The following is an 11,708-nucleotide window of genomic DNA, read 5'->3' as shown; positions in this document are numbered from 1 at the left end:
ATTTTGCTGCACATTGCAACCTTCTCTTATCGCTTCTTGAGGGGTAGTCAGATTGTACTAAATTATGTCCAACCAAACCCCATTGGATCCACGGATTAAGAGATTAACGTGGACCACTGGGCAATGCATCCCCTTTCCCCCTCATATTACTCCCATGATAATTGCCCAAACTGATTTGCACTTTCACAAAAGCTCGTAGGACTCTTTGTAGCCTGAGCAGACCAGACGCTGCCCCTCTCGGAAAAACAACCATGCACTTGCCACAGAAGAAAAAAATCATGCGTTTTTTCGTAATAGCATGATTTATAAGTTACTTTAACAAGCCTCCACATTGTCTGGATTCCCTCTGAAATGTGTCAGAGCTACCTCAAGTGTAGGCTACTTGAGAGACTGGTATGACCAAAATCAAGATATAGGCTGTGAAGCGGGTGATTGGTGACAGCGGGAATAAAATGTCAAGCTATGAAAGCTGCTCGTAAATCAAAACCATTAGGCCTACTTTTACTCTGCGCGCAACATATTGATAAAACTTTATTGACAAAATATTGACAATTACATACTTCTTGGAAGTATACTTTGTGTTAAAATTGTAGCAAACTTAACACAAACACAAAATTATGTACATTCTGGTAAAAGAGGGTTTAACAGAAACATTAACTTTTTGTTGGACTATCTCTGTACATGGAAACGCTCAGTGCTTGAAGTTCTCTCGCCTCTATGGCTGTCAATTCTTGCATTAGTCCTTCGTGGCAACTCTCACGGGAGGGTCAAGTCCTGACAATATGCTCGGGACAGAATAACAGAGACATGATAAAGCTTGGGTTTAAGGAGTGCCTTGGATACTTTCCCTTTAAGTACTTCATATGTGGTTTGATAAACTTTTAGAAAGTTTTCGAAATTCATTTCCATTAGTGTTTTCTTTAAAAACACTATAACGCAGCACTGCTACTTCATACTGTTTTCACAATCACTTTAACACGATAATCATTAATTAAAAGACTGCACACTTTGTAAAAAGGAAGAAGCACAACATCTCTGAGATTGAGTAAAAACAAAAGTTGTGTTTTGAGAAAATTATCAAATTATAACAACTACCAGAAAGTCCATGCAATTCAAGTTTTACAAAAACAGTTTTGTATTTTGGTATCTTGAGTGGAAACGTTCATATTTAGAAACTTTCAGAAGTGCAAATTTCCAATGTGAATTGGAGATTCATTTTTGGGATGGTTCGTGGGAGATTGTAGTGGTGGGTTGGTGCGTGGAAGGGGGACAGGTAAGTGGACTGCGATACTGTCGATCACTTTCGCCTGGGCAATTTGATACGTATTGACAGACCCATGTTGACAGCAGTGCCACCAATCTGAATTCTCTCACCCTCAGCTGCCGATCTCCGAAGAATCGAAATGTGACATTAGCTTAACCCTCTCCCTGTACACAGCATCCTTAGCCATGTCATACTTCACGCCACGCGGCTGTCACAGGTTCAAACAATTTAGTAGGCTATTTTAATCGTCTGAAGTGACGTCAATTTCCTCGGGACTTCCCGATCCTTGTTTTGTTGCAAGTCTCCATCGGTTTATGTGATGGGTCCCCTTCTTCTTCTGTTGCGAATCTGAACCCTCCTCCTCCAACTTTTGCCGTTTGAACTTGGTTCTTCGGTTCTGAAACCACACTTTTACCTAAGGGAAACAAATAAAGGCTAGAATAAATTCACAAATACTAAACAAAAACCATTCATGTGCGGCAAAGTGTGAATTCAAATAGCAGAACAGCAAAAGATAAACATAGGCTCTCATAGATTGCCGTGTGAAAATTTGCCCAATGCTATGGCACGAAAGGCTTTACATTATAGGCTAGAAGTAAGGTTATTTTCAAGAGAAAAAAATGTATTTCATGAATAAATGTAGGGGTAGTCCATTGATACCATTATGGGATAAAGGTAAAAAAACGGCATGCATGCTCTAGGTCTATGTTGGTTATAGCCTAGTATAAACATAAGCCAATATACCAGAAATTGACTGTCACTACGCCTATTGGTCTAAAAAAAAAAAAAAAACATGACGCAAACAGGGCCATGGATATGCAATTGCATAAATATGTTTAATTTAATTTAGAATAATTTCAAACAATTGTCAAAATCCAGATTTCTTATACATAAACCTGTTAATTTTAAGCCTTTTGTAAATGCATATCAATAGGCTACAGTGGGCTATATTCATATCTACAAGCCATTCGTCCGACAGCTTGGCAAGTGAGGTGCATTTAATGTGCTTTCAGTCAGCTAATTGAAGTGGGCGATGGTTCATTTCTTCCTCATTCCCCTCTAATAGCCTCCGTTTAGAGAAGAGCCGGTGGTGACACTGGGACAAAAGACACCGACCGTTCCGCAAGCTGATAGGCACAAATACGATCTTAAATATGGCCAGGAAAATTCATTGAGTCCGGCTCATTCTTTTTAGCGTGCCATAGATCCTATAAAATGGTTAACTGGTTAATTGCCCTCCATTTTGAATGGGAACCTTTTTTCTCTCAACCCCGCCTAAAACGGGGTTATAGCCTATGATCATGGATTTGTTCCAACTAAAGCTTCAATGCCAATGGTGTAGCCTATACATTTATTGGTTTGTCTCTCTAAAACTGCGGGTTACACGTTAATCCAAAAAGTGATTTTGAAAAATGAATAAACTTGTGTTTTAATTTCTATCGTTTTCCCCTTCATTTATATTCTTAAATTCGGCCTAGTCTCTAGGACATCTTGCTAGATGGATTGGGTCTAGGCCTATATTTAACCATACACTCTTAGAATTGTTTATATTTTGGGGTTCTAGAACCATTTGGTTCAGTGAAAAATTACCATACAAAAGGGCCCTAAAGAAGTTTTAGGGCTTCCATATATAAAGCAAGCGTTATAACCATTTTTCGTTCTAGGCTATATGGAACCTTTCTTCTAAGCGTGGCATTTGTGCAGTTTCCCCCAATAGACAACATATCATCGTGTTTTCAATATATATTTTTATAATTCCCCTAATGTCACGTATAGCTTATGCAAGGAGAACTTTGAATTCCCAATAAGTAGCCTAATTATTCAGAGAAAATTTAGCATATTCCAGATTCCGTAGCCTACACAAAAACAGTTATAGTTGTAACCTGTGGGTCATGTTCGGTTTGATGCAACTTGACATGATAGTATTTTAAATCCATTCCCTATTCAAAGTAGGCCTGATACGGATTTAACGATAAACCTGTGAATATTAAATTCAGGGAAAATGTTCTTACCTGAGTTTCTGTGAGGCTAAGGGTGTGCGCAAGCTGTTTTCGTTCGGCACCTACGACGTAATGGTTTTTTTCAAATGCGTGCTCAAGCCGCAGAAGTTGCGAAGGTGAAAAAGCTGTCCGAATTCTTTTGGGCTTTCTGGCCAGTGCATTGTGCAAAAGGAAGCTCTCCGGACTTGTTTCGTTACCTGAAAACGACAATGGGAGGGATATTCATTATGAACAATCTTGCAAACTGAGGCTAAAGAGACGATGATGCTATGATCATATTTTGGTTATACGGTAGACTTGGGCCTTCTAACTTTTAACTAAAGTCTACGGCACCACTCAATTGATAATCGAGACCAATTTAGACACAGCAACACCGTGATTTGTCGACAGCAAGAACTTAAACAATAGCAAATTGATACAGTTTATAGTCTTCAAATGGCAACGATAGGATTATGCAGTAGCTATTTAAGCGGCGATTCTATCCGGTCTTTGGTTATCTTAAAAACACCACACATTGAAAATATAATAGTCTACAATAACAAAGAGTTCTGGGAGCCTATAGGCTACCCCTTTTCAAACTTTTATTTTCTACATTACTGGTAGGCTATAATGTAAGTATATGGTGGAGAATAAACACAGGATACATTAACCCTACATTTGTCTTAATTATTAACAAGACACTCGTAACCATTATTCGTTCCAAATGAAAATATATCGTTCAGTTAGGCCTACTATACAATTTGCACGTCTCAGATACATATAATTTGCATGCACCCGCATAAAACAATGTTTTCAAATGACAGTCCAATTTGGGGGCCTATAAATTAATAGTGTGATTTTAGAAGTGCATTGTGTACAATTTCTTAAACAGCAGTTTCGGCCATAAAAACATAGCCCACAAATATTACCCATAGCATATTCCATGGCACAGAAGATTGCAATAAATGACACAGGCTTCTATCAATGTTGTTCAGTTGATTTGCACTCAGTTTAAACACACACATTTTTAAACGAGAAAAGGAAGTAATAACTCATTTTTAAAAAGTCAACAATTTTGTAAAAAAATAAAAAATAACAATCCAATTAATTATATAGATCTACAATTTAGATTTGTAAGGTGTTATGATTATTTGTGTTTCAATAAAATGCTTTAGATGCTAAAGGACTTTAAAAGTCCACACTCTGCAATTTCTTCAACAAAATGTAAATTATAGGCTACAGGCAAAATAAATGTGAACCCGTGTAGCCACCTTAAGAAATACTATGCCCTACATTACTGAAAGTAGTCTACTCCAGTTTAACAGTTCTAATTAGCCCATAACAGACAAAAACGGTTTAAACAATTGTTCAAGACACCACAAATATATATTTCGATAGCTCACTGATATTTAAACCACTATAGCATTCGTGTCTTCATCCTCATAAATAAATGTTATATAAACTACAGTTACCGAGAACCGCTATGGAAAATCCAAAAAGACAAACAGTACAAATCCGTAATAAATACGTCAAAGAGACAAATGCGATCTCAACCTACCTTGGAATCTGTGACCCAAGTACCTATATCTATGTATTAGCCATGGGTAAAAAGTAGAGGGGTCCCTTTGCTGGCTGGCAAAAAGAGGGTGCGGACTATGCGAGGAGGAAAGTGGGTGAGCCAAAGCGTGTGGAGGGGGCACCGAATGAACTGGGACACCGGAGTTGTTATGATGTGAGACCGCCTCAGCAAACACCAAATCCGGATTAGAGTAGACGCCCCTGCCGCTGGAATGAAACCCGTTCAGAAATGGATTCATCTGGCTGGAGTTTGCATAGCTCAGAGCCGCTGGTCGTATGGGTTCCTCAGACCTCGACACTGGTAGAGGATTATCCTTCGCTACCAACGATTCTATAGTAAAACACCTCTTCGGTGTAGGTTGAAACATGGTTTGATAGTCAAGATTCTCCAGTTTAGAATTTAAGAGGTGCAGGCGTTCTTCGTAAAAATAGGCTACTACTCCACACCGAGAAAGTTTGTCAGCATAAATAACTTTGGAGCAAAGAGTGTAGCAAGAATAGAAGCCAAAGTAACAATAAATCAATTAATAGCCATAAAGGTGGTCGACTGCGCAAGACAATCCATGGATGTGATCGGTTCCTCACAGTTGTGCAAGCGATTTGTTAGTTCATGAGCCTAATTAGCGCTGGAGTCACATAAACAGCTTCCTCTGAAGCCTGTAATGGCATGGTGATTGGTCGCTGCTACTCGCCTTAAGGTTGAGGGAAGAGTCTTTAAGTGCGTCAATAGGAACAGGCACAGAGAGGCGGACTCGAGCAAAACGGAACGGATTCGTTCAGAACCAGATCTTCAGAACATTTTACATACTCATCTGAACCAGTAGAAAAGCTCAAGGTACTTACGTTTGCATTTATGTCTACCGATAAGGCCTGAGGACAGTTGGTCTTAAAGGGGCCTTCATGTTTATCATTGTTGATTTTTATGTTGAAGTATAGTGCTAAAAGTCGGTTTAACATTTATTGACATGTGTGATACATTCTTAGTGTAAAATGTAGCCTACAAACCATTGAACTGGGTGTGTTTACCCATAGCCACCACATAGTTTTGTTTAAATAAGGGTCTACCATTTTACATGTAGGCCTACCTTTTAAATTCCATTTTTATTTTCCATTATTATGGTAATTCCAGCATACCCCACCACATACCCTGGCATCGTCTTTCCGTGTTTTCATTTTCTCCAATCCGTTTGTGATTAGTCAGGGATTGAGGTCTCCCCAATTTCTATTGGCCAGAATATTGGAGTAATGGATATTGGATCATCACGACGTTCAGTGCAGTTCGTTTTTCGTATTGACATACCAACTATCGATCCATTCATTCAGGACTACGTAGGCCTACATTAGTTTACACGCAACCTTTTAATAGGCCTACCTTATCCGGTGCAAGTCCAACATTCACTGATGAAAACTTTATCATTGGTAATTTGAGGTTTACAAAGCCTGTACCATAACAATAAAGCCAATCGTAATGGATAACCTAGTATGTACCGCAATAGACTTACAGGTTTTAGTGATATATTCATTATTTTGCTATTGCTGAATTCCAATGAAAATACGCATGTTTTCTTAATCCATTAAACTCGCACTGTTGGAATAAGATAACTGTAGGTTTTTAGTCATTTTCCTTATTATAAAGCCCATCTTTGGTGACCCACAAGTGTAAGAAAATGCTATGGAGTGCGTATGAGTCCAAAACATTGACATGATTATTATGCTTATGTATATGATTATTCATTGTTATTTATATTATGCCGAGGTTACACTCTGTAAATTAAATCTAAGGGTGACTTTGTATTTTGTATTTTTATTTATTATGGATCCCCATTAGCGGCAGCTACTCTTCCTGGGATCCGGCGAAATTAAGGCAGTTATACAATTTTTAAAACATTACAATACATTCATAACAGATTTCACAACACACTAAGTGTGTGCCCTCGGGTCCCTACTCCACTACCACATATCTACAACACAAACCCCATGTGTACGTGTGTATAGTGCTTATGTTATCATGCATGTGTCTGTGCCTATGTTTGTGTTGCTTCGCAGATGCATTTTTATCTGTTTTTTAAAATCTGATTATACTGCTTGCATCAGTTACCTGGTGTGGAATAGAGTACCATGTAGTCATGGCTTTATGTAGCACTGTGCGCCTCCCATAGTCTATTCTGGACTTGGGGACTGCGAAGAGACCTGAGTGGATGCATGGGGTGTCTGAGCTGTGTGCTAGTCGTTTAAACAGACAGCTCGGTGCTTTCAACATGTCAATATCTCTCTCAAATACAAGTAGTGATGAAGTCAATCTCTCCTCCACTTTGAGCCAGGAGAGATTGACATGCATATGATTCATGTTTTATCTCTGTGTACATCCAAGGGCCAGCTGTGCTGCCCTGTTCTGAGCCCATTGTAATTTTCCTTTATAATATATCTGAAAGATTTCGAAGGCTGACTTCAGTTGAACTAATTTTACGTCGGGACACCTCATGATAGTAGGCAACAGGGCCAAGTCTGTTTCATTTCAATTGACTAATAGCAGAATGGTAGCCATGTCTTCTACGTGAAAACTGGGACGGTGGAAACTTTACTCAAGTCAGCAAGCATTTTGTTTATTTGAATCAATTACAACCCCAATAAGCATTTGTGATCATACAACATCGCACCATTTATGGAAGGCCATTGTCTCCTTGCGTAGTAATATTCACTGTTTCCCTCCGTGGACAGTGTCTTTTAAAACGTCCTGTGTACACAGTATAGGCCTATGATTTACATTTTATCTGCTGTAGGCCTGTGTATCATATTGGCCTATATTACTCAATGAGGAAACTGACGTTTTGAAGTTACAGACTGATAAACAGTAGGCTAATGCATTTACTACAGCACTAAAAAAGAATATGAGTAATAATAAACAAATATTATTATTATTATTATTATCAGTTCATCCGTATTATTGTTACACAAATTATAATATTAATAGCCGTATAACAATACATTCCCTTATTTATTTCGTAGACCTAACGAATAACTGTGGGTCTACTCAGTTAGACCTACTTTAGTTGAAATGATGCAAGATACATACTTTTTGTCTACAACATAGCAAGATCCACCTTATATTACACTGGTCTCATTCTTTGACTGGTTTCTTATTTTAATCCATCCAATGAACCAATGATGAAGGAGAGTTGCTCAAAGGCTGTTCAAAAGTGCGTCACCTATTGGTAGAGTTGTCAATGCAAAATATTTAGGCCTACATATGCGGATAATCGTTTGTTTATCGGTGATTAAGAAAAATCTGTCTTTTCAGTTGCAGTCTTTTCAGTTGCATATCTGTTTGTAAAGATTATTATGAAAAACGTACAGGTTTTTCTTTACAGCATCCGTCACGAATTGTGCGGACTTCCTCTCGGTTTTGACAGTCATGGTGCGCTGCCGTCCTCAAGTGGACGTCTTGTGAAAGTGCGCTTGAATTAGGCTATTGTAGGCTTTTACACAATTTTTAAAATGTGTAGACTAAATATTTTTGCAAACACTTTAAATGTGTGAATTTCAGTTACAGGAAACAACAAGAAAGTGAGAAAAATAGTTTAACTATGTATTCGAAGTTGTCCTCATCGAGAAACGTATGGTGTCATTGCTTTGTATAGACATTTCTGATATAAGCCTATTTAATTCCCATGAATATGTGTAAATATGAAATATTTCACATAGTAGGCTTAGGCTACACCTCAAACTATTTAAAAAAAAAAATAAAGTAATTGTTGAGTCAACTTTTTAACATAGGCTATGTTGCATTGACAACTAAACTGTAGGGTCACTATAATTTCATATCTTTCCATGTTCATTAGATTTAAACGGATGAAAATAGCTGTTGAGTAATAATTACAAGCCAACCTTTTTGGAGATAGCCAACAATTTCGGCATAATGCATAATGACTATGGCTATTGAAAAATGACCATGCGTAAACTATTGTTGAATGATAAGGTGCGTGGGTAAAGTAGGACCAGTAGACCTAAACCTGCATAGCCTATGAATTATCCGATTTTCAATAGGCTAAATGTTAACAGCGTGTCATTTGCACGCTGTTACATTTTTGAAAACTAATTCTTGTGATGAAAACAAAATAAGATAACACATTTGCTAATAACTTTGCCTATCTTCATAGTCCTGATATTGTAGATTTTGATCGGCCGTGACTTACGAAAATTAAGAAAGTGTGTGGGAGTGTGTTGAAATATCTATACACATTTGACAGCATGGCATAGGCCTTTCTCAAGCCATCTTGAAATCTACCTTAGGCCAGTGTAAACCCGTCATTATTTTTGGTTATTTTGGCATTAATAAGTCTCACATATCAGTTTGCAAACAATGTAAAAAATAATATATATCATTGAGTTAATTAAGCCGCATACAAACATGGTCTCTTCGTTTTCTTGCGTAAGGCAGCTCCAAAATGCAGGTGTTTCAGCCTAGCTCAGTGCTTTCTGTGGTGGTGGGGCAAGCCAGCAGAAAATACGTAGCGTTGCGCCGTGCCGTGATTGGCTCAGTGTTCTGTCACTCATAGAGACACTACGTCACCCCTAAATCTAAAGGGAGACCTCGAAAATTATAGCCCTTTAGATGCTGCCATAGAGTTACATTAGAAGTGCCCATCCAAGAAGGCTCAAGGTCATTGGCCACAGATAAAATGACGTCAAATCATGTTATATGTACAGTAGCTTTGATTGGACTGATCATGTCAACATCATACTTTCAAAATCTTAGCTGGCAGTCATCATCAAGAATAAAGTCGACAATCTATTGGCAAATCCTTTTTAATCCTTGTCATATGAAGAGGAATAATGAAGAGAAATTATAGATAAAACGTATCGGAGCTCATCGGCCATAAACATTACACAACAAATTGGAAATCGCAAATTCAACAAGGAGTTTGAGTTTATTTTTACAGGGACAGGGCACATTAATCAACGTTTCAGTAAAAGTGCCAGTTTTAGCCAGCCGGCTAATTTTCAACCGCAGTCCCTGGTCAGGTTATTAAAAACAATTACAATAACAATACAGACAATCATTGAGCAGTGAGCACACGCAGAGCAACATAGGACAAGCAAGACATAGCATGCAGACAGAGCAACATAGCACAAAAAGCAACAAGACAATATCCATAAAAGCAACAAAATGTTTCCACACCTCACAGCTACAGACAAGATGGAAAGCGGCAACACACAACTAGGGATTATGTTCACAAAACTGATTGGCCTTTAGCCGTATCTTCATGTTTTTTGTGAAAGTGTGATAGGTGGTGCAGTTATGTGTGTCTGATGGCAGTGTATACCAAACATGGGAAGCTCTCACAGAGAAAGCAGATGCTTTCCTTAAGGGAACTATACAGTCACCTCTCAAGGTAGACCTTGTGGATCTGCTGCCATATGTTTGGGTTTTCTGTTTAACAAAAGTACTGAGTGGAGGGGGAGCCAGGCCATTTAGGATCTTTTTATTTTTAATTTTTTTTATTTCACCTTTATTTAACCAGGTAGGCTAGTTGAGAACAAGTTCTCATTTGCAACTGCGACCTGGCCAAGATAAAGCATAGCAGTGTGAACAGACAACAACACAGAGTTACACATGGAGTAAACAATAAACAAGTCAATAACATGGTAGAAAAAAGAGAATCTATATACAATGTGTGCAAAAGGCATGAGGTAGGCAATAAATCGAATAATTACAATTTAGCAGATTAACACTGGAGTGATAAATCATCAGATGATCATGTGCAAGAAGAGATACTGGTGTGCAAAAGAGCAGAAAAGTAAATAAATAAAAGCAGTATGGGGGTGAGGTAGGTAAATTGGGTGGGTAGTTTACAGATGGACTATGTACAGCTGCAGCGATCGGTTAGCTGCTCGGATAGCAGATTTTTAAAGTTGTTGAGGGAGATAAAAGTCTCCAACTTCAGAGATTTTTGCAATTCGTTCCAGTCGCAGGCAGCAGAGAACTGGAAGGAAAGGCGTCCAAATGAGGTTTTGGCTTTAGGGATGATCAGTGAGATACACCTGCTGGAGCGCGTGTTACGGGTGGGTGTAGCCATCGTGACCAGTGAACTGAGATAAGGCGGCACTTTACCTAGCATAGCCTTGTAGATGACCTGGAGCCAGTGGGTCTGACGACGAACATGTAGCGAGGGCCAGCCGACTAGGGCATACAGGTCGCAGTGGTGGGTCGTATAAGGTGCTTTAGTAACAAAACGGATGGCACTGTGATAAACTGCATCCAGTTTGCTGAGTAGAGTATTGGAAGCTATTTTGTAGATGACATCGCCGAAGTCGAGGATCGGTAGGATAGTCAGTTTTACTAGGGTAAGTTTGGCGGCGTGAGTGAAGGAGGCTTTGTTCCGGAATAGAAAGCCGACTCTAGATTTGATTTTGGATTGGAGATGTTTGATATGAGTCTGGAAGGAGAGTTTGCAGTCTAGCCAGACACCTAGGTACTTATAGATGTCCACATATTCTAGGTCGGAACCGTCCAGGGTGGTGATGCTAGTCGGGCGTGCGGGTGCAGGCAGCGAACGGTTGAAAAGCAGGCATTTGGTTTTACTAGCGTTTAAGAGCAGTTGGAGGCCACGGAAGGAGTGTTGTATGGCATTGAAGCTCGTTTGGAGGTTAGATAGCACAGTGTCCAGGGAAGGGCCGGAAGTATACAGAATGGTGTCGTCTGCGTAGAGGTGGATCAGGGAATCGCCCGCAGCAAGAGCAACATCATTGATGTATACAGAGAAAAGAGTCGGCCCGAGAATTGAACCCTGTGGTACCCCCATAGAGACTGCCAGAGGACCGGACAACATGCCCTCCGATTTGACACACTGAACTCTGTCTGCAAAGTAGTTGGTGAACCAGGCAAG

At 39.2% G+C, this 11,708-nt stretch overlaps 1 protein-coding gene across 2 annotated transcripts; it reads right to left on the bottom strand.

The window, feature by feature from the left end:
- Positions 1-499: 499 nt before the first annotated feature.
- Positions 500-5,639, bottom strand: LOC129853462 (homeobox protein EMX2). Of its 2 annotated transcripts, XM_055919532.1 has the most exons (3): positions 4,802-5,634; positions 3,277-3,461; positions 500-1,679 (listed from the first exon to the last, which is right to left on the bottom strand). In XM_055919532.1, exons 1-3 carry the CDS (start codon positions 5,187-5,189, stop codon positions 1,506-1,508), a joined length of 747 nt encoding a protein of 248 aa, XP_055775507.1. In that variant the 5' UTR covers positions 5,190-5,634; the 3' UTR covers positions 500-1,505. The 2 variants fall into 2 exon arrangements, with proteins under 2 accessions (XP_055775507.1, XP_055775517.1); XM_055919542.1 differs by lacking the exon at positions 3,277-3,461 and having other exon boundaries at positions 4,802-5,639.
- Between the last annotated feature and the right edge of the window lie 6,069 nt (positions 5,640-11,708).

Source organism: Salvelinus fontinalis, chromosome 1 (assembly GCF_029448725.1).
Source record: "Salvelinus fontinalis isolate EN_2023a chromosome 1, ASM2944872v1, whole genome shotgun sequence".
NCBI lineage: Eukaryota > Metazoa > Chordata > Actinopteri > Salmoniformes > Salmonidae > Salvelinus > Salvelinus fontinalis.
The sequence above is the reverse complement of the archived record's forward strand: the minus strand, read 5'-3'. Positions and strand labels throughout refer to the sequence as shown.

What these genes read in the sequence shown, in the direction of transcription:
- LOC129853462 (XM_055919532.1), bottom strand. Translation starts at nt 5,189, where the DNA reads ATGTTTCAACCTACACCGAAGAGGTGTTTTACTATAGAATCGTTGGTA. An exon ending in CTTGGGTCACAGATTCCAAG is followed by an intron (nt 3,462 to 4,801) that starts GTAGGTTGAGAT and finishes TGTCGTTTTCAG; the next exon opens with GTAACGAAACAAGTCCGGAG. An exon ending in TTAGCCTCACAGAAACTCAG is followed by an intron (nt 1,680 to 3,276) that starts GTAAGAACATTT and finishes TGTTTCCCTTAG; the next exon opens with GTAAAAGTGTGGTTTCAGAA.